At 48.8% G+C, this 22922-nt stretch overlaps 1 protein-coding gene across 2 annotated transcripts; it reads left to right on the top strand.

Moving 5' to 3' along the window:
- The first annotated feature begins 6469 nt into the window (after window positions 1–6469).
- On the top strand, window positions 6470–22493 carry LOC128409255 (zinc finger protein RFP-like). 2 transcript variants are annotated; one of them, XM_053379585.1, is made up of 7 exons: window positions 6470–6993; window positions 8554–8649; window positions 16789–17019; window positions 18044–18066; window positions 19051–19169; window positions 20210–20242; window positions 21895–22493. In XM_053379585.1, the coding sequence occupies exons 1-7, from the start codon at window positions 6568–6570 to the stop codon at window positions 22425–22427; spliced, it is 1461 nt and encodes a 486-aa protein (XP_053235560.1). In that variant the 5' UTR covers window positions 6470–6567; the 3' UTR covers window positions 22428–22493. The 2 variants fall into 2 exon arrangements, with proteins under 2 accessions (XP_053235560.1, XP_053235561.1); XM_053379586.1 differs by lacking the exon at window positions 20210–20242.
- Window positions 22494–22922: the final 429 nt, after the last annotated feature.

Genomic DNA, 22922 nt, shown 5'->3' with positions numbered 1-22922 from the left:
TACCTTCCTGCCAGAGTGGTACCTATTTATCTACTTGCGCTTTGACATGCTTTCGAACTGCTAGGTTGGCAGGAGCAGGGACCGAGCAACGGGAGCTCACCCCGTCACGGGGATTCGAACCACCGACTTTCTGATCGGCAAGTCCTAGGCTCTGTGGTTTAACCCACAGCGCCACCCGTGTCCCTTAACTTTGGGTTTTAAGTATGCAAAAAGAGCTCTGCTGGAGCAGCCAAAGGCCCACGGAATCCAACGTCCTCTTCTTCCGGGGGCCGACAACACCCTCCCCACTTATGATTCTCAGCAATGGGCATTCAGAGGCATCTCCCCCCCCGTCCCCCCCCAGCACAGGTGGAAAACAGAGTCATCCTCCATGAACTTGTCCTAAGGCCAGCCAAATTCGTGGCCACAGTTATCTTTTGTGGCAGCAAATCCCACTGTTTAACGATGCAGCGTGTGAAGAAGTCCTTTCTCATGTCAGTCCTGAATCTTTAAAGGTATTTTTTAGCCTGGGGGGGGGGGAGCAGTCAGGGCAGGCATCGGCTGTGGCCCTTGCCATAGCACAGTGGCCCCCGGCAGCTGCTGAAGAATGTCAGGTGCCAGCAGCCCCCAGAGCTCTTCTCAAACTGCAAGCGTCACCCAGCAGATTTCACCAGCCTCCTTTGCCTGGCTCTGGTTCCTGCAAGAACATCTTCCCCCCCTTTTCCGTTTGGAAGGAAAGGTCCAGTTTGGGAATCAGAAGCCCCTCTGGAGTTGGGAAGAGAGAGAGAGAATGATTCTTATTTGCAGAATCAGGATCCAGATAATATTCCTGGAATTTAGTCTACTCTGGACACTGGACACATTCCTTTTCGAGATTTTCATCCCCCTTCTTAAGACAAAACAAGCAAGAGATAAATATGAAAAGAACCACAGAAAAATTAACAGTTATATGCTGCTGTGCTAGAACTTTATTTCTCAGTTGACTGACATGCAGAACGGGACTTATGAAGTAGGGATACTTACCATATTTTTCGCCCCATAGGACGCACCTTTTCCCCTCCAAAAATGAAGGGGAAATCTGGGTGCGTCCTATGGGGCGAATGCAGGCTTTCGCTGAAGCTTGGAAAGCGAGAGGGGTTGGTGCGCACTGACCTCTCTCGCTCTCCAGGCTTCAGGAACACTTCCGCAGCCTAGGCAGCCCTGCGGGAGTTACTGTGCAGATAAGATGGCGTCCGGCACGTTTCTGCTGCGCCACTGCGCTTCTGTGCCGAGCTCACTTTAACTCTCTTAGCATAGTCCTAGCAGAGTTCAGCAGCGGGAGAAACTGTTGCCGTGTGTGGGTAATAAATTCAGACTGGCAGCAGGCTTCTTGCTAATCTCCAACAGTCTTTTAATGAGAAGAAAAACATCATAAATTAGCCCGGCGAGAGAGCAGCCATCCTTCTCGTCTCTCAGCCAAAAACGAAAGAGAACTCACACACAGAGAAAGATTCCCGTATGTGAACATAACCACGCCTCAGAATGTGAGACGTCACACAGAACTGTTTAACCCTGTAAGTTCTGATTCTCCTCACAGTTACCGCAGGGCTCCCCACGCTGCGGATAGCAGCCTGCCGCCCGGCGCGCCGGACGCCCTGAAGCAGAGCGCCCCTCGCGCTGGGCAGACATCGGCCAGCCCCACAAGCTCGGGGGACAGCGGGGGGGGCCACTAGGGGCGCATTCGAAGATGGCCGACAATACCATCTCTCCGACCCACACGGGGTAATTAAGAGGCTGTTATGGGAGTAGGCAGCCTCCCTTGTTGACCCAAGGAAATGGGGAACACTGCCCTTGCCTGCTGTGCCCATAAATCACCCCCTAATTCGAAAGAAGGGGGTGAGGGCCCTAGGCAGAATGCCCCCGTGTGGACCTCGGCTCTCCTGGACGCTGTCTCTGATCGCGCACTAGTTGCAGCAATTTGGAATAATTAATTACAAAAGAAGCAAATGCACATATTTCAAGTGAAGAAGGGGAGTGAAGTCTGCTAATTTAAGTGACCTCTGCGAAAGAAAACGACGGGCTGGAGAAACAGGAATATTTTACGATGAAGATACACCAAAGCCGGGGTATGTTGACAACGGAACTGAAAGGGGGGGGGAACCTTTTTTACTTTCCTTCTATGTGATTTACAAGAACCCCTCCTCATTAGAACCGTCGGTTGAACTGACCCAAGCAGGATGATTAAGGTCTGTGTGGAGATAAACTTTAACCAAAAGTATGCTTTATGGAGACCGAGAAGCAATAAGAGCTTTTGGGAATGGCGCAGCAATTAATTCGGAGTCGCCATCTTGCCAAAGGATTTATAGCCGGGAGGAAGAATGGACTTGTTTTCAGACTGCATTCCTAGTGAATCTCCTCAGAGGTTTTGAGAAAGGAGGCAGATTGGTGAAGATTAATGACGCTAAGACTGTTTTGATGTATGGAAGTGATGTTATATGGAAAAGGTCTGGATATGGCTATTGGATAAAAAAAAATATATCCGCGCAGGATTACAAACTGTTCTAACCAGCTTGCGGAGACTATCAGAGGTCACAAAGAGAAAGGAAAAATATATGAAAATAACAACAAGAGATGTGGAAAAATAATAAGAAAGGACTGGATAGTACTGTGAATATCATAAGGTTAGATTTGTGGACATTAAAACAGCAGTAAGAAGCAAGAAGTTGATTGGAACACATCCGTAGCCTAGGTAACTCCCGCAGGGCTCCCCACGCTGCGGATAGCTGCCCGGCGCGCGGGGCGCCCTGAAGCAGAGCGCCCCTCGCGCCGGGCAGACATCGGCCAGCCCCACAAGCTCAGGGGACAGCGGGGAGGCGCAGCGCCGCCATCCCGCTGTTCCCTGACCTGGTTTTTTTCCTTTATTTCCCCCCCAAAAAACTAGGTGCGTCCTATGGGATGGAGCGTCCTATGGGACGAAAAATACGGTATTTTGGTTTGTGGTTTACAATGAGTATAGACTTATGGACTAAGTTGTTGTGTTTTTATCTCCTTATATTTTATAATAATTAAAAAGAAAAATTAACAGATTGTTTTCATAAACAATATGCCAGCAGAGTACATTTAAATTGTTTAGTACACACAGATTTTTATTGTTTATGGGATACAACTTAGCCAAAATGAAGCATCTTTTAAATCCCACTAATTTCAAATGGAAGGAACATAAGCTGCACTCCCAAACCATGTTTATTGGGGGGGCAGGACTCACTGAACACACAAGACTTGCCTCTGAGGAAACAGGAGATTCCACTGTGCTTGAATTGTATCCAGTGGGCCCTGGTAGAGTTGAGTATGAAAAGAAAGTGCTGCTTTCTCCCCAGTGGGGCTGACCCCTTGGAAACACGCTTAGCATTGCAGCCTGAAATGTTTGTGGGGTTTGCTGCAATCCTCACCCCACTTGCCTGGGAGTAAGCACCCCCGGGACTTACTTCTGAGTAGACCTAGTTAGGGCTGAAGCCCTAGGCCAGCTGTGGGGAACCTTCGACCCTCAGATGTTGCTGAACTACAAATCCCATCATCCTTGGCCATCGGCCACGCTTGCTGGGGCTGATGGGAGATGTGGCTCAGCCCCACCTGGAGGACCATAGATTATCTCCTCTGAAATACTATTCCTTACCCAGAGAGCCCACAATGCGACAGTTCTCCTCTTTGACTTGCCAGAACATCGTCCTCTGGTCTGGCTGTGTCAGGGATGCCTCCTCCTTGCCAAAAGGCCCCTCCTTCTCCTTGGCGCTCGCTGGGCCCTGAAACAGCCAAACACCCCCCACTCAGGTTCTGCTGTCCCAGAAAACACAATTTAAAGAAGGACACCCAAGACCCCACACACGCTCCCACTCCCGATTTTGCAATGCTAAGCCGTGTAACATAGCAGCCCCCAGTCCCATCCCTAAGCATCTACTGAGAGGCAGTGTGGTGTAGTGGTTAGAGTTAGAATGTGGGACCAGGACCTGGGAGGCCAGGGTTCAAATCCCCACTCAGTCATGAAGCTCATTGGTGACCTTGAGCCAGTCACGGGCTCTGCCTAGCCCACCTCACAGGACATTATTTTATAATTTCCACTCTTTTTCATGGTACAGAATACTTTGTGCACTGCTTAGAGACAATGGCAATCCAGCGGTACAGAAACAGTTGAGACAAACGGGGCTGGGAAGTTGCTCAGTGATGCGGCATATGTGCTCTGTACGTGCTCAGGTGCGTTCCGCTCCTTAGCTGGTCGTTACATTCGCCCTGCTCAAGGGAACCCCCTGGCCTGCCGCTAAGTGAAGTGTCCACTTACGTGAGTCTGCCCATCTCTGTCCATTTGCAGTCCCTGCGGAGGAAGCAAGAAACAGGGGTGACTTGGGAGCGTCATTCAGTTGTTGATATTATGTACTGAAGTTCTCACCCTGGGCCAGCAGGGGGATACTCTAGATAGTTTTCACTCAGGTCCACATATGCAAATAAGGGATTGAAAGTGACATTCAGTGATTGGCTAGTTACAGAAAGTGGTTCCTGACTGACGACTGACGACCACTTTCTTTCAGCAGCAAGGGTTATAGTGGCAAAACACTGGAAAGATAAAAATACACCCACTAAAGAGGAATGGGCAGTTAAATTGTGCGAGTACTTGGAGCTCGCAAAGCTGACAGATGCAATAAGAGATAAACCTAAATAATTGGTGAAAGAAGAATGGGAATGTTTAAATAATTATTTGGGGACAAGGGCTCAACAAGAAAGACCTGGCTATGTCTAGAATGATACCGCATAGAGAAATGCTCCCTGAGACCAAGATGAGGGATCCCTTTGGAGTGCAGATAGAGAGAATGGATAAGAATAATGATCTGTTGTGAGCTTGACGGAAGTGTACAATAGATGAGCTTTCCTGCTTTGGCTCATCTTCCTTTTTCTTTTTTCTTTTTTCTTTTTTCTTTCCCATAGTTGCTTATGTTCTGTGTCATGTACTTCGATACTTTTTGTAGTTTTTTAGTTTTTTTCATTATTATTATTATTATTAAGGAATTTTCCTTTGTAATTTTGGTTGTCTATATTTATATGTACTTGTTTAAAGCAAAATAAAAGTATTAAAAAAGAAAGAAAGAAAGAAAGAAAGAAAGAAAGAAAGAAAGAAAGAAAGTGGATCCTGTTGCGTTGTAGTGGAGCTCTATATAAGCAGGCTGGCTGAACCCTTCAGCTCAGTTCTGTTCTGGCCTCTGAATAAACAAGAGCTGTTTGAAGAATCGCTGTGTCGTCTGCTATGTTGACCCACAACCTAAGAGTCTGTGAGTCCCCATTTGGCGGCGTGAGGAATCGTGTCGGGGCCCGAGGGGAAAGGAAGTCTCTTTGGAAAGAGGAGAAATGAAGTTTCAAGGAATGAAAGCCATGCAAGCCTTGATTTCGTAGGCTTTTCCACAGTTGTGCGTCTTTTCCTTTCGGTTCCCAGTTTATGGGCAAGGGGCTTGGCGTTTGTGGTTCGAATGTAATGGTTGTTTCCTGACTTGCGACGATGGCAAGGTTTGTCCCGGCTGCGTGGCTCGTTGTGAGCTTGGGGGTGGAGGGGTTGGAAGCCGCAGCCGCGGCTGAAGGAGGAGCTGAGCTGTTTTGGGAGGGGAATAGCGGCCAAGCAAGGGGGCTGGGAGCGTAGCCTGGAAGTGCTAGTGTGGGTGCGCCATGTATCCCGTGCTGATTGGCTCAGGCGCAGCGGTATGCAAATATCGAGTTCCGTTGTCGGGTCTTCCCACCTAGGCTTGTCTGGTTTAAAGAAAGAGGCAGAAGGGTAGCTGCTGATTGTTGAGGTTTCTGTGCTGCTCGGTGCGACATTGAAGAGGAAAAGGAGACCCCCCCCCCTTGCTGGCGAGCTGATGGTCTCATGCCCGCGTGTGCGTGTGTCTGTGAGTGGGTGGGGGGGCAGCTGTGGTCTGTGGCTTATATGCCCCCCCCCGTTCCGTAATGGGCTGGTACTCCTGGAAGCCCTAATAGAGCTGCCTTGGCGGGCAGGTTGTTTCTGGGGTTAATTTTAGGTGCTCCTGCTCGTGTTTCAAGCTCTGCTTGCCAGAGTGGGCGGTACTGCCCCCTGGGAAAGGGGAGGGGTGGGGGTGGAAATGGCCGGCAGACTTGGGAAAGCTAGCCTCACTGGAACAAGTTCATCAATTCTGTCGCGCTCATTAAACTAGGATAGTTTCAGTTGGATTTTGAATAAATGTGCAATTAAAGGAGTTGTCTTGAGGGATTCAAGTCCCGCTTGCTCGATCAGAACTCGCCTCCATTCAGGGCAGCAGCAGATGTTCTCCAATTCAAAAAGGGCAAGGAAGCCTTGGAATGAAAATGTTACAGTAGGAATACCACAAGCTACTAGGTAACTGTGTGTTTGTGTGTGTAATCAAAAGCATGGGAAGCAATGAAGAATAAAACATTCAGCAGCTGGCAAGATCTGGGAACATACTTTATGTGGGGGTTTTTAAAAAAATAAAAATCACGTGGTTCCTGAGTTCCTGAGTCATTTCTAGGAAAGGAAACACCCACTGACTAAACACTGAAAAAGTGAAACTTAACTCGGGTCTTTTGCGTGAGGGAGCCATGGCTGCTTCTGGGCGTCCCGTCCAGAATCTTTGCGATGAAGCCACTTGCTCCATCTGCCTGGAATATTTTAAGGATCCAGTGATCATCGTAGAGTGTGGGCACAATTTCTGCCGATCCTGCTTGATCCAGTGCTGGGGGGAATCAGAGGCAGAGGCTTCCTGCCCTCAGTGCAGAAAAAGAGTCCAGAGGAGGAGCCTCGTCTCCAATAGGCAACTGGCTAATATGGTAGAAATAGCTAAGAATCTGGGCCTTCAAGAGGGAAAGGAGGAAGGAGGGAAAGGAGGAGTCTGTGAGAAGCACCAGGAGCCCCTGAAGCTCTTCTGCAAAGTCCATGAAGCCCCCATCTGCCTGGTGTGTGACAAATCAAAGGAACATGAAAATCACAAGGTGATTCCTCTGGAGGAGGCTTTTGAGGAATACAAGGTAGGAGATCCCTGGATCTTGAGGGGGAGAAATAGCTGTGAATTCAGGTCCGAAGTAGGCATGGCGTTAATTGGTTGTTTCTTACATTAAAAGCAGCCCAGGGGAAGCCTGAGGTCTGGGAGGAGGGAGTTGAAGTCTTTCTCTCTGCCAGGGGGACAAAGGGATCTTCCCTAGAAATACTCACAGCAGCTTCAAATATTTGAACTGGGGCTGTGGGAGGGAGAGAAAGGGTTAACCTCAATCACATCCCCCAGCAGGTTGCTTTGTACATATGAAGAACACTACAAGTGTAAATTGCATGTACACAACTAACTACAAGTCTCTTTTGGCTAGCAGGATCCCTCCTCAATGCCCTGCAAAGCAGAAAGCAGCAAGGGATCAGCTGGGGGGGAGGGGCGGTGGCCAGGAATTGACCAGATGGTGCAGGATCCCTGCCCCACAAGTATCTGTTGGATGCAGATTTAGGAGTGGGGGCAGAGTGGAAGCACCTTCTGGTGATGAGCAGGCTTATTCTGGGGGTGGTGTGGGGCCTGTGCAATGAGGTTTTAGCAGGGGGGGGGCTGAGGATCTCCTCCCACCCCAAATGGCAAAGGACTCAGTGGTTCAGAGTAGCACCTTCCTCCTCCTCCTCTTCGCACTTCTCCCTGGGACCTCAAGATGAGAAGTCAGGCTGGGACTATCCGCAGAGAAGTTCAAAGGAGCAAGCATGGCTGCCTCTGCTCTTCTCCAGACTAGTTACAGTGGTACCTTGGGTTAAGAACTTAATTTGTTCCGGAGGTCTGTTCTTAACCTGAAACTGTTCTTAACCTGCTGGCGCCATTTCCGTTCTCATCCTGAGGTAAAGTTCTCAACCCAAGGTACTATTTCTGGGTTAGCGGAGTTTGTAACCTGAAGAGTTTGAAACCTGAGGTACCACTGTAGTGGCACTAGAAAACTTTCCCATCCCAGTTCTGCCGTGCTTTTCAACCAGTGTGCTGTGGCACCTGGGGTGCCTTGAATGATGCTCAGGGGTGCTGCTGGCAACACTGGCCTCTGTCCCTCAAGCTCTTTGTTGCAGCAGCCCTGGCTACAAGCTCTGCTGGCGAATGGTGCCTCTGGGGCTGGCCAGGGGGTGTTGGCTGCCAGGAGCTGAGGCGGCCTCGGAGGAAGCAAGCAAACTGGCGAGGGGCCCTTGCTGTTGGGAATGGACAGACAAGTCCCTGTGGGGCAGCGTGAGGAGGCACCTCTCTTTGGGACAGCTCAGAGACCAAGAGGAGGACTCCTAAGGAGAGGGGAGAGGAGGCTGAGAGAAGGGAGGGTGTTCGAGAGGGTGTGGGGCTGCAAGCTCTGCAAGCAAGGGGGGAGACCTAACTGGGATCCTGAGCCCCACAGGGGTGCTGCAGAAAGAAGGAAGTTGGTCAAGGGAGTCATGCACGCAAAAAGGTTGAAAACCTCTAGACTCTTATTTCCTCCAGTAAACTACTTTGCTATTATAGCAAGGCCACTGGGCCCAAGAAGCCAGTGTAATATTCATCTCTCTGTGCGTCTCTATCAAACATGAGTTCTTCCTTTTCTTTTCAGGGAGAGATCTGTCACCGCCTGGAGATTCTGAGGAAAGAGAGAGGGGAAATTCTGGCCTATCAAGCAGCCGTGGACAAGGAAAGCAAAGACCTCCTTGTAAGTGTCTCTGTTGTTACTGGACAGGGAACAAGCACTTGAAGAGTCGAGTCAGGACTGAGGAGGGATGGGGAAATCTGCCCATTTCAGCTTCTCCCCATTTCTCCTTTTTCCATATCAGTCTGTTTATTCATTTATTATTCTGAAAATGAATCAGATGTTAGGGTTTGCGGAAATAAAACCTGCGTCCAGTCAGGCTTCCCTGCGTTGCTCTGCTTGGGAGCTGACCTGGCAGGAGAGCAGAGTAGCAGCGGTCCTGCGTCCGTGTGAGATGAGGGATAAATCAAGTCCAGAGACAGTTCGTTTCTTATCTCTAGAAGCGTTTATTTACAAAGCAATAAATCCGTCAGAAACTTCCGACATCTCTCCGTGCTTTTTCCAAAAGCACACACGCAGCCTCTCTGAGCTGAACTGTGTCTCAGTCAGAATCGAAAGCAAGACTGAATGCAGACACACACTGTGACGCACTTCTCTGCGTCAAGCTCCTCCCAGATACAGGACACCACGGAGTTTTAACCCTGTCAGTTCCAAACTCCACACCCCCTCTTGTCCTGCATCTGGGGACAATAGCCAACAATGCTTTCCCCATACACAGACCCTCACAGAACTCCTCGTGCTTCTGGAAGGTTAATGGTTTTGTGAAACCATCAGCGAGGTTCTTGGTTGAGGGACAGTATTTCAGAGCAACTAGCCCCTCATGAACGCTCTGACATACATTCCGGAACCGTATGTCCAAATGTTTGGTCCTCGCCTTGAATTGCCCCGTCTCAGCCAATTTGAGGCATGGTTGATTGTCTTCATGCACCACAACGGGCAGACAATTCTCTCCACAGATTTCCTTGACCAAACACACATAGAACTCCAGCTCTCTGCAAACCTCTGATAGCGCACTGAACTCAGCTTCAGTAGATGAAAGCGCTATGAGACTTTGCTTCCGGGACCTCCACCCAATCACTGAGTCCCCAAACTTCACCACTAGGCCTGACACTGATTTGCGGTCCTCAAGGTTAGCCCAATCCGAATCCACCCAGGCGGTCAGCTTGACATCGCCCTCAGCTGACATCTTGAGGCAAAAGTCTTTGGTATCTTGCAGGTAACGTAGCACCCGCTTAATACCATTCCAGGCCTGCACACTAGGACTTGAAGCCTCTCTACTGAGCAGATTGACAGCAAACGCTATGTCTGGTCTGCTCCACTGTGACAGATACAACAGACTACCCAGAGCTGACTGAAAGAGTTCAGTATTTTCGAACACCACGCGTTCTACTTGCTGACACTCCTTCACGTATCCAGCCTCCATGGGTGATCTGGCACCTGCACAATCAGACATCCTGAACTTCTCAAGGAACTGTTCAATCTTACCTTTCTGGCGAAGCAAAAAGCTTCCATCACCTGCTTTCGTGATCTCTACGCCTAGATAGGATTTGACATCTCCAAGCTGCTTCAGCTTGAACCGCTTTCCAAGCTCCTTAGCAAACTTCTCCACCTGTTCACCTGTCTGTGCCATGATCAAGATATCATCAACAAACACCTGAACCACTTGCTGTTGCAAGCCTGAATCTCTAATGTAAAGACAACTGTCTGCAAGAGATCTCTTAAAACCTAGCTCTTCTAAGGCTTCATGTAGGCACATATTCCAATTCCTGGCAGATTAGCGTAATCCATAGATGGATTTGTGCAATCGCCACACGACGCCTGGCTCACTGACTTCAAACCCTGGAGGAGGAAGCATGTACAACTCCTCCTGGAGATCTGAGTTCAGGTAGGCGACATCTACATCAAAATGGTTCACCTTCCAACCTCTCTGTGCTGCTATCGCCAAAAGCGTTCTCAAAGTCTCCGCTCTCGAGGTCGCCGCATAGACCTCCGTGAAGTGGACACCCTTCCTCTGTGTGAATCCTCGGGCCACTAACCTCGCTTTATACCGTGGTTCTCCTGCTTCTGTGGGTTTAAGTCGGTAAACCCACCTGCAACTAACAGCTTGCTTATTGGCTAGCAGCTGTGTGAGTGAGAACACTCCAAGAGACTCCATTGAGTTCATCTCCTTCTGCATCGCCTCATGCCATTTGCTGGCTTCTTCCGGAGGCAACTTCTGAACATCCTCAAAGGATTCAGGTTCACATCTAGCCACACCAACCCAGACACTCGTGGCTTCATACCTTTCAGGTGGCTTCCCTTTGGTTGATCTTGCTGACCTCCTCAGCATGAATTCTGGAACTGCGCCTGATTCACCTGGATCAACCCTACTATCCTCTGTGGCAGAAACATCCCCCTCTGACCTGCTGCGCCGTTTAGGGCGTACAGCTGGTTCTGTTGGCGAGGATGGTTCACTCCTTAGCTCAGACTTGACAGAGACCTGTGGAGGGGTCCTGGGACTCCCTTTTGGAGAGATACGGAGCCTCTCCCTTGGAGATCCCGGCTCTGGACTCTGTGGCTGTGGACTGTGCACCTCAGCAACAGGTTCAGCCTCGTCCTCCTCCTCTTCCTCATCTGAGTCTAACAGAACATCCGGATTCCCGTGAAGACGCTTCCACCCACTCTGCTCGCAAAACTCAGCACTGCCGCTAATAAGCAGCTTGGACTGGTTGCCAGTAGGGTATGCGAAACGCCACGCCTTTGAACCCGGCTCATAGCCTACAAAGATCATCTTCCTAGACCTTGGCTCACCCTTTCTGCGCATGGCCTTTGGAATGAGAACCCAAGCCTGGCAGCCAAAAGTGCGCAGAAAACCCACTTTCGGTTGCTTCCCGTGAAGCAGAAAGTACGGTGTGTCTCCTACACTTGAATTGAACACCCTGTTCTGCAGAAAACATGCTGTCTTATAACTCTCAGCCCAAAAGCGTTGTGGCAAACCCGAGTCTGCCAACATAGCATTCGCTGATTCCTGTAGTGTGCGAAATTTTCTCTCTGCAACCCCATTCTGTTGCGGAGAGTGGGGGGCCGTCAGTCGATGACTGATACCCTTCTGCCTGAAAAACGATTGCAGCGCAGAACCTGTGAACTCCCCCCCGCGGTCAGATTGAAAGGAAATCACCCTGGTAGAGAACCGTAGCTGTACCGCTGTGATCCAATCCCTGATCAGTGCAGCTGCCTCTGATTTCTGTCTAAGCGAAAAGATCCAAGCATGCTCAGAAAAATCGTCAACCAGAACCAGAACCCATTTAGACCCAGCTAAAGAAGGTGTCGGCATGGGGCCTGACAAATCTGCATGCACAAGTTCAAAGGGTTTGCTGGTTCTCCTCTCTGACCTGGGGTATGTGCATGTTGTGACCTTCGATTGCTTACAGGCTTGACAATCTAGGTATCTGTCACATGCCTTGAACCTACATCCAATGGTGTTGCCTGTGGCTTTCCTCACATATGACCACCCAACGTGCCCAAATCTCCTGTGCCATAAGTGTATACAATCATGGTGTGGTGGGACATTAGCACACTGCCCTTGGGCGTCTTCAATGGACTCTCCACTAGCCCCATTTTCCACCAGCCCCATTTTCCCACCAGTCCCATTCTCAATGGGCATCTCCACCAGAAAAAGCCTGTATTTTCTCTCGACACTGTAGATCTTCTTCCCATCCCTGTAGAAGGAACACAAATTGTTAGAGAACAGAACATCGAACCCAGCAGCCATAAGAGCTGGCACACTTAAAAGAGAGTGGGCAAGCTCGGGGACCACATAAGCTTGCACCCAATGATCTATAAAAGAACAATAAAGAAACCCAGATTCAGTCAGTGGTCTTTGAGACCCATCTGCTAAGGTGACATAACGTTCAGTTTTAACTGTCTTGCAGTTCCGCAGGAGCCCTCTAGAGGTCACTAGGCAATGCGACGCTCCCGAATCAATAATAAGAGATAAAGAGTGTCTCTGGCTGTTTTCCAAAGATGCCATGGCGTTGCTCGCACTCCCATCGGTTGCCATGGCCACAACCTCCCCCCGACTGAGGCTTTTGCCTTTTCTCAGAGACACCATCGCAGCTGTGAGGTGATAAGATGCCTTGTCTTTGTTTTTCTCCTGGCCTGCTGCTTTCCCACGTCTTTCCTGGGAACCGGCCCTGGGAACCTGCTTTGTTGACATTCCACGCCAGCCGGTGTCCTTGGCAGCCTGGGCCTCTAGCGGATGTTTCCCAGCGCTGTTGGACGTCGTCTCAAAGCACAAACAACTTTCGAAGCTTTTGGCTTTCTCAGAGCTCTTGGAATGGCCTGCCCCCCCACTCCTTCTTGGGGTGCAGCCTGTGCCCTCTTTCACAGCTCTCAGCCTCTCTCCAGCACACAGTCCATCACACAGACGTGTCGAAGCATTGCAAAAGCTTCCCAACACAGTCCCAGCCCCCACTGGGCATTCTGGGCGTCCCTCAGCCCCTTCTGGGCTTCCAGCCCCCTCTGGTCTGGCTCTCACTCCGGCCTGAGGCTTGCTCTCTTGGCCCTCAGCTTCCTCCCGGCCCTTGGCTCCTGCTGAGCTTTCGCACAGACTCCTCAGCACCTGCCAGGCGGCCTGAGCCGATTTAACGCCCTCCAGGTGGGGCAACAGCAAAGCGTCCACACTTGCTTTCAACAGGCAGAGCTCTCTCTGCTCTCTCTCACTCAGCAGAGCAGTAGCTTGCATGGGTGGGGCCGGCTCCTTTTGGACTGGACTCCAGAGCCCTGTGGCCACAAACCACCCCCTTGCTCTTCTTGACCAGGCTTCCCAGTTGGCCCCATTCAGCCTCTCACCGGGGTAGCTGTCTTGGCTCTGCTGTGCCTGTGCAGCAGCCATTCTTCCTCCCCCCCGGGGCTTCAGCGTACTCACACTGCCAGCAAGCTGGACTCTCGAAGCAGCCGTTCCTCTTGGCTTTTGGCTCCTCTCTCCAGCATCTCCCACTGCCCTTCCTGGCAGGAGATCACAGCAACTCACCGCTGGCAGCCTTCCTCCCTTCTCACACTTGTCAGTAAACACGTAATTTCCATAACCTTTGCGGAAATAAAACCTGCGTCCAGTCAGGCTTCCCTGCGTTGCTCTGCTTGGGAGCTGACCTGGCAGGAGAGCAGAGTAGCAGCGGTCCTGCGTCCGTGTGAGATGAGGGATAAATCAAGTCCAGAGACAGTTCGGTTCTTATCTCTAGAAGCGTTTATTTACAAAGCAATAAATCCGTCAGAAACTTCCGACATCTCTCCGTGCTTTTTCCAAAAGCACACACGCAGCCTCTCTGAGCTGAACTGTGTATCAGTCAGAATCGAAAGCAAGACTGAATGCAGACACACACTGTGACGCACTTCTCTGCGTCAAGCTCCTCCCAGATACAGGACACCACGGAGTTTTAACCCTGTCAGTTCCAAACTCCACAGCTACTTCCTTGTATAAATATTTTTATATGTACTTTACCCTCATAAATACATTTTTGTGAACATTACCTGGCTGGGTCAACCTTGAACAATTCAGAGGTGTGAATTTCAAAGAAGAAGAGTTTGGATTTGATATCCCGCCTTTCACTCCCTTTAAGGAGTCTCAAAGCGGCTAACATTCTCCTTTCCCTTCCTCCCCCACAACAAACACTCTGTGAGGTGAGTGGGGCTGAGAGACTTCAGAGAAGTGTGACTGGCCCAAGGTCACCCAGCAGCTGCATGTGGAGGAGTGGAGACGCGAACCCGGTTCCCCAGATCACGAGACTACCGCTCTTAACCACTACACCACATTGGCTCTCAATTGCTCTGTTTTGTTCTCCATAATTATTCAGCAATAGCAAATTAGGTAAATTCACTTTTGAATGCAGCTAATTTCAGTTTCCCCTTCATGGATCACTGCCTTGCCGTGGCGAAGGGGCTTGAATAACTCAGAGAAGCTATGAGCTATGCCCTGCAGGGCCACCCAAGATGGACAGGTCATAGTGGAGAGTTTTGACCAAACGTGATCCACCTGGAGCAGGAACCGGCAAGCCACTCCAGTATCCCTGCCAAGAAACTCCATGGACAAAGACAACAGGCATATAAAAGTTATGACGCTGGAAGATGAGCCCCTCAGGTCGGAAGGCGTCCAACATGCTACTGAGGAAGAGCGGAGGACAAGTACAAGTAGATTCAGAGCTGATGAAGCAGCTGGCCAAAGCCGAAAGGATGCTCAGTTGCGGATATGCCTGGAAGCGAAAGGAAAGTCCAATGCTGTAAAGAAAAATATGTAAAGAAAAGGAAATGCAAGAAAGCAAAGTGGCTGTCCAACGAGGCCTTACAAATAGCGGGGGAGAGAAGGCAAGCAAAATGCGAGGGAGATAGTGAAAGATGCAGGAAATTGAATGCAGATTTCCAAAAAATAGCAAGGAGAGACAAGAAGGCCTTCTTAAACGAGCAATGCAAAGAAATAGAGGAAAACAATAGAATGGGAAAAACCAGAGATCTGTTCAAGAAAATTGGAAATATGAAAGGAACATTTCGTACAAAGATTTCCATAATAAAAGACAAAAGTGGAAAGGACCTAACAGAAGCAGGAGACATCAAGAAGAGGTGGCAAGAATACACAGAGGAACTATACCAGAAAGAAATGGATGTCTCGTATATCCCAGGTAGTGTGGTTGCTGACCTTGAGCCAGACATCCTGGAGAGTGAAGTCAAATGGGCCTTAGAAAGCACTGCTAATAACAAGGCCAGTGGAAGTGATAGTATTCCAGCTGAACTATTTAAAATTTTAAAAGATGATGCTGTTAAAGTGCTACACTCAATATGCCAGCAAATTTGGAAAACTCAGCAGTGGCCAGAGGATTGGAGAAGATCAGTCTACATTCCAATCCCAAAGAAGGGAAGTGCCAAAGAATGCTCCAACTACCGCACAATTGCACTCATTTCACACGCTAGCAAGGTTATGCTTAAAATTCTACAAGGCAGGCTTAAGCAGTATGTGGACCAAGAACTTCCAGAAGTGCAAGCTGGATTTCGAAGGGGCTGAGGAACCAGAGACCAAATTGCAAACATGTGCTGGATTATGGAGAAAGCTAGAGAGTTCCAGAAAGACATCTACTTCTGCTTCATTGACTATGCAAAAGCCTTTGACTATGTCGACCACAGCAAACTATGGCAAGTTCTTAAAGAAATGGGAGTGCCTGATCACCTCATCTGTCTCCTGAGAAATCTCTATGTGGGACAAGAAGCTACAGTTAGAACTGGATATGGAACAACTCATTGGTTCAAAATTGGGAAAGGAGTACGGCAAGGCTGTATATTGTCACCCTGCTTATTTAACTTATATGCAGAATTCATCATGCGAAAGGCTGGGCTGGATGAATCCCAAGCCGGAATTAAGATTGCCGGAAGAAATATCAACAACCTCAGATATGCAGATGACACAACCTTGATGGAAGAAAGTGAGGAGGAATTAAAGAACCTTTTAATGAGGGTGAAAAAGGAGAGCGCAAAATATGGTCTGAAGCTCAACATCAAAAAAACGAAGATCATGGCCACTGGGACTCTCAAGAGTCTCCTCCTGAACCATAATTCAAAAGCATCAATTCTTCGGCGATCAGCCTCTTTATGGTCCAGCTCTCACTTCCATACATCACCACAGGGAAAGCCATAGCTTTTACTATACGGACCTTTATTGACAAGGTGATGTCTCTGCTTTTTAAGATGCTGTCTAGGTTTGTCATTGCTTTTCTCCCAAGAAGCAGGCGTCTTTTAATTTCGTGGCTGCTGTCACCATCTGCAGTGATCATGGAGCCCAAGACGCCTTCTGACCTGAGGGGCTCATCTTCCAGCATCATAACTTTTATATGCCTGTTGTCTTTGTCCATGGAGTTTTCTTGGCAGGGATACTGGAGTGGCTTGCCGGTTCCTGCTCCAGGTGGATCACGTTTGGTCAAAATTCTCCACTATGATCTATCCATCTTGGGTACCCTGCACAGCATAGTTCATAGCTTCTCTGAGTTATTCAAGCCCCTTCGCCACGGCAAGGCAGTGATCCATGAAGGGGCCTTTAGGCTGTAGCTCTCTGCAAAATAGAAGTCAATAGAAACAGCAATGGAGAGGGCCTCCCCTCAAAATAAAGGTTTACTTCTTTAGTAACTGGAGATTTCATGTCTATGAAAAATCAGAAGTGTCGTCCCTGTGGAATTCTCACTATTCTCTTCCTCATGTTTTGAAGGCTGAGCACCTTCCACACTCAGACCTCCTCTTTTCCTGCAGAAATTAACAGAAACGGAGAGGCTGAAGGCCGTGGAGAAGTTCAGAGAACTGCGCCGGTTCCTGGAAGAACAAGAAAAACGTCTGCTGACTCACGTGGAAGAGGTGGAGAAGGAGATTGCAGGGAGAAGGGATGAGCAGCTGGCCAGACTCTCCAGGAAACTCTCCTCTCTTGAGAGGATCATCCAGGAGATGGAGGAGAAGCGTCAGCAGCCAGCGAGTGAACTCCTGCAGGTAAGACGGAGGCAGGAACAGCCCAAGGCTCCAGGAAAAGGCTGCCCCTTTCATGTATGCAAGGAGTGCAGGGGCTGAGATGATGGAGCCTCTAGTCAGGTTTGTAATGGACTGGAAGACCCAAGAGACCTGGGATGCTGAACTCACCTGAATGCAGAGTAGAGATTCATCTGTGTTCTTGATGGAACGGGAGGTGATCTTCCGCTCTTTGCTGATGCTTTGTCTCCAAATGCCTTTCAGCTGTGGGGGGCTTCGTCTAGGATGCGTTCAGGCCTCCTTCTGACATGAGCCAGTCTTTTGACCAAGCTTCTCTTCCCGTTTCCTGCACAACTTCTGGGTTGATCTCCTTCCCCATGGATACAGATTGGCCCAAAATGGTGCTCAGTCACAGTGACCAAAGAGCAAGAGAGGGACTCATCCAGACTGCTGCTTGTCCCACCCCTTTCCTCCAGGAAAACCCACTGTTTACTGCTGAATTAGAGCAAACCAGGTTTTCTCTGGATTGACGTTTGCTTTGATGTTGCACTAAGGAGCAGGTTTTTCCTGGGGGAAAGCGGCAGGCCAAAGATAAAACCACTTGGACTTGTGTTTTCTGGGCACAGGAAAAGCAGAAGTGTGGATGAGCCCAAAGAAACACGGAATTGTTTTATTACCCCCTGGGAGGCATTTTATGCTGCAGGTGCTTTTTTTACTTCCAGATGGAAAATAGTATTTGAAATTTGGGGAGTGGGACAGTGCCCTGGCAGGATTATCCTGTAGGCTTACGTTTGTCTGAATAGCACAATGCAAACTGGATTAAAGTTATTAAAATATGGAAATGTGGAGAACTTGAAATCGGAACAATTAATAATTTCAGATTGGAAAAATAAAAGCTGTGAGAAACGAAAACTGGCTGATTCCGCCATCCCTACCCCAAACCTTGGCATGGTGCCAGGGAGACTGACATCTGAGGGGCAGGGTCTGAGGGGGTCTTCCTAGTGTGGCCTGTGGTGTGCAGTGAATTCCCTTCTCTTTTTCCCTCTAGGATGTGAGAAGGACCTTGCAGAGGTAAGTGGATCTGGCTCATTTCCATTAGCATCACTCTTTGAAGCTGAGATGCAAGAACCTCAGACATGGCCCTCCAGGGGCTGCAGGGGGGAGACTGGAGGACTCACTCCCTGCAGCACCTCACAGGTAAAAGTAGAGCCCCCTCTTCTGAACTTGTAGCCCCCCAATTCTCTCTCTAAGGTTCAAGGTCAACTGCCTCCTCCCTCTCTCCCCACATCACTTCACAAAGGGATGGGGGCTCTTTTCTTTCTCTTGCACTTTCTGTTCATGGACTTTTTGGTAATTTCAAACATCTAGAAGAGAAAGTCCCAAAGGTGCTTCGGAAGAGCTTAGGATGTACCAACAGATTTCAATGTCCAACTAGAAGCCCCCCAACTCTGCAGACTCAGCCCCTTTGAGGCACTGAGGGAGGGAAGGTCTGTTGGTCTAGAATGGGAGGGTTCTTTTTCTTGGGAGCGTTTCCAGCATGAGAGGCTGAAGGTGGTCTTGAGTGGGGGGTGAAAGTCTAGTTGTTGATGCCTCTGGAGGGAGAGTCCAATTGGGCATGGAGTTGTGCCCTTCCTGGGTGAGAGAGGGGGTGAAGGGAGGGTGGAGGTGGTTCTCCTTGACCACTGGGCAGTTTTGGACATCACTCACATCCTCTGGAGAAGCTCAGGGAGGGAGGGGTTGCAGGCATTCCACCTCAGGGGTTTGCTTCTTAAGTCCTGGGACCTTCCCAGAAAGTTGTTATGGGGCAGCATTTTTGGAAGCCATGGGGGCCCTCCGGTGGTGTCGCTTGGGGTTACATCTTGTCCCTTGTGCTGTTTAGCATCCTTACGAAGCCACTGACCAGGGCTTGGAGGTGGGTGTCAAGAGATGAAGCTGAATCCTGAAAATTACCTGGTGGGAAATGAACTTCAACTTTGTTCATGTTATTGAGATCTCCTCCAATAATCAGGGAGATGGGGCCACAACGGGGCCATTCATTGTTTTTCTTTTCACCAGGTATGAGAAAAGAGAGAGTCGAGAGAAGCCACTGGCTTTCCCTCCAGAGCTGAGGAACAGGATCTTGGAATCCTGTGATCTAAATCACCTTGTGGAGGATGCAATGAAACAATTTAAAGGTAATGAAAAATGGCTGCCAGGATTTCACCCTGGGAATTCTGTTTCTTCTTCAGAACTGAACATGTTGTTGTTGTTGTTTAGTCGTTTAGTCGTGTCCGACTCTTCATGACCCCATGGACCAGAGCACGCCAGGCACCTCTGTCCTCCACTACCTCCCGCAGGCTCTTATTATTATTATGTTTATTAACTGCACATACCAGGCTCTTATTGCATGGAATTGAGCAATCCCAGGTTACCTTCCTTCTTGGTGCTCCAGCCTTCATTTCCTGTCCCCCAGAATGGCCCATGTATATTGTGATGCTGGATCCTGTAAAGAAAGCCTGAACCAGAGTGTAGAGCAAAGTCAGGATTTTTTCCTCCCATGTGCATCTGTTTACAGTTATACAAAACCTCCTTTTCCTTGTGGTTCCCTGTCTGCACAATCTGGGGTTGTCCTTTTGGAGGTTCTCCTTCTCTGAATGGAGTCAAAGGGCATTGAGAAGCCCCCAGTTCCCCCTCTGCCTCCTGCTCAGGCTTGTTTCTCAGCTGTGGAGCCAAGACCTGAGCCGTCTCCTCCTCAGACGTCCCCCTGCAGCTGCCATATCTAGGGGGTCAGCCTTCAAGATCTCCTGAGAGTTCCCCCATTGAGAGTGGAAGCAAGAGCACATGAGCCTCAAAGGGCACAATTATGCTTGTTAACAACCTTAAAGATTTGTAGAAGGTTTGTGAGGAAGGGTTTCCTTTTGCCTGAGAGCTCTGCCAATCCTTCCTCACCAAACTATGCTTCTCCTTATGTTTCACAATTTTGGCTTTAATGATCCCCCCCCCACTTGGGGAAGATGTTAAGGCTGCCTCCATCTCCCCTTTAAAGCTTTAGTTATTTTCATAGATTCTTCCTATGATTTTCTTGTTTTTAATTATTTTTTGTACAGTTTAATTAATATTTAATAATTGTGCTTGAATTTAAGGATGCCACGTTATGAAGTGTTACTTTTGTATGGAGATTTATTTCAGGTGGAAGAGTGTTGCCCTTACACTTTATATCTTTCTGCTTCCTCAGATGCTCTGTTATACAGAAAACCGATTCAGAAAGGTAAATTTCCAGGGGAGGAACAATTTCACAGGAGGGATGGGGACTGATATTTCATGGGTGTTGAGCAGTCTGTTCTGCAGACTTTGGGACCCCCATCAATGGCGTCACTCTGGGTAACAGTCCTCTAGTGGTGTTTGGGTTCTTTGTCTGTCCCATGAATGAACTGGGAGGGAGGTTGAAGCCTTGGATTGGGGGCAAAGCGTGTCCCTGCGAAGAACCTGCACACCACTGGTAAATTTCACATGGAGACCCCAATTCACAGGATGGGAGGGACTAGTATTTCATGGGGGTCAAGAGTCTCTTCTGTACAGCTTGACTCTGGCCCTGCTGTTTGTACCACAAAGGCAGAGAGGGTGGACTTGAAGGTGCGGAAGGGGGGGAGAGAAACTGCCCAGAAGGTTCAGATAAAAGAGGGAAGAGTTTCATTCCTGCCTAGAGAGAGTTGGGTTGCTTTTCCATGTGACCTTTTTCTCAGACAGGTCCTCTATTTTCATGATTAAAATTTCTCCCCTGGGCGGATTTTTAAAATTTGGCAAAATGTCTCAAGTTGCTTGGTTTGGTTTACAGTAACCCGTGAAAATATTTCTAGTGCATTAGACTCAGATCTAAGGCACCCAGCTAAGCTAGCCTAGAGCAGAGAATCGCAACAGAGCAGCATCTTAAGCTAGCCACATCCTGTATAAAACCCTTCTCTTGTGGCTGAACTAAAAGGACGCTGGCTCAGCTACAAGATCTTGGAGGAGGAATCTGGGAGGCCAAGAGTTAACACCCCCCTGCCCTTAAGGAAAGTCCATATGTACGGCAACCCCACACTTGCCTGTCATGACTGTCTAAGCTCCTAACTGGTAACTTTTTGAGTTATTCCCTCTTCCCTCCATGGAATTAGTCTTATGTTATATATTACATCCAAAAGAGAAGCATGGAATAAGCAGTCCTTTGTAAAATTGCTGTGCCACCTGCCTTTTATTTTCCCCAGACTTCCAAGATGGTGGGGAGGAAGGCAAAGACAGGCCAAGTGGGTGAGAGCGATGGAGAGCAGGAATAAACAGGCTCCCCACTTAGCACTATTTTCACTTTAGGCACAAGGGCCCAGAACGTGATCCCCGTGAAAGTGAGGGGAGGCTTATATGTGGTTTTATGTTGTATTTTTATGCTGTGAACCACCCTGAGACCTATGGATGAAGGGCAGTATGCAAATATTATTATTATTATTATTATTATTATTATTATTATTATTATTATTACAGGGGGGTCCTCATATCCCAACCCAAAGCTCCCCAAAGGCCAATCCTCTCCTGCCTCCTCCAATTCTCCTCTCTTTCTCCTTAGATAACACGGAAAAGCTGATTAAAAGGTTTCCTGGGTGGTTTTTCCTCTTAGAAAATGCCTGGGTTGAGAGGAGGGCAGGAATAATACACATCGGATATAAGAAAGTGAAGGGAACTTATTTAAAAACCAACAAGGAAGATATTTATTCTGATGAGAATCTGCAAGGAGGAGTCTCAGTCTAGCATGCAATGCAAAGAAATCCCCTTGATCTGAAAGGGAATCTGGGTTTTTTGGGTGTTATTTATTTATTTATCAAGGTGTCCATTTCTGTCACTCGGCTGACTCTGCATATTCTTCCCTTTCCCTCATTTTCTCCCCAACAGCAAATGTCACTCTGGATCCAGACACAGCCCATCCTGAACTCATCCTGTCCGAGGATCAGAAAAGCCTGAGATGGGGAGACAAACCTCAAGCCCTGCCTGATAATCCTGAGAGATTCAGTGACCGGCCTTGTGTGTTGGGACGTGAGGGATTCACAGCAGGCAGACATTTCTGGGAAGTCACTGTGGGAAGTGGGGGATGGTGGGCTTTGGGGGTCGCCAGGAAGTCTGTGGAGAGAAAGGGCAGCTTCTCCTTAAGCTTTGTCGACTTCTGTCCTGAGAGAGGGATCTGGGCTGTGGGGAAGTGGGAAAGCGAGTACTGTGCCTGCACCTTCCCTGATGACTCTCCTCTGTCCCTGAGTGAGAAGCCCAGGAGGATCCGGGTGACTCTGGACTATGAAGGGGGACGTGTGTCTTTTTCTGACGCTGACTCAGGAGCCGAACTCTACACGTTCTCAGGTGCCTCGTTTTCTGGAGAGACCCTCCTCGCTTTCTTTGATCTGTGGGAAAATAAAACCCACCTCAGTATCTCCTGAGGAGACTAAATCTGCCTCTCAGGCCCAGCAGGAGTTTCTCTCCAGACCAGAGTGACTGACATAAAAAAGAGCAGGTTGGGCAGTTTTCCAAGGGCCATTTGAGAGGATTCATTCCAGTCAAAATCAGCAGAAATAACCAAACAAAAATGGGTTGCTCTTGCTTTGCATTTTCCTTCCTTTTCCCAGAATTCCCTCTGCAGCTTCTTAAAGAGACAGTCACACTTTTAGGAGTCCTAATAAATTTTCTCACCTTCAATCTTGTTTTCCATTTGAGATGTCTGATTTGGCAGAGGACCAGACTCTTAATCCCAGGGTTGTGGGTCTGAGCCCCACGTTGGGCAACTGTTTCCTGCACTGCAGGGGGTGGGACTAGATGACCCTCAGGGTCCCTCACAACTCTGTAATTCTAGGAAACCTTCCTCTCCCCACAAGACCTTATGCAGTTGTGAAAATGCATGCATCGTTGGAGTAATAGATGAGTATAAAATGAACCCC

The sequence above is a fragment of the Podarcis raffonei genome, chromosome 2, assembly GCF_027172205.1.
Source record: "Podarcis raffonei isolate rPodRaf1 chromosome 2, rPodRaf1.pri, whole genome shotgun sequence".
NCBI classification, from domain to species: domain Eukaryota; kingdom Metazoa; phylum Chordata; class Lepidosauria; order Squamata; family Lacertidae; genus Podarcis; species Podarcis raffonei.
This window is presented reverse-complemented; position numbering and strand designations above follow the sequence as displayed.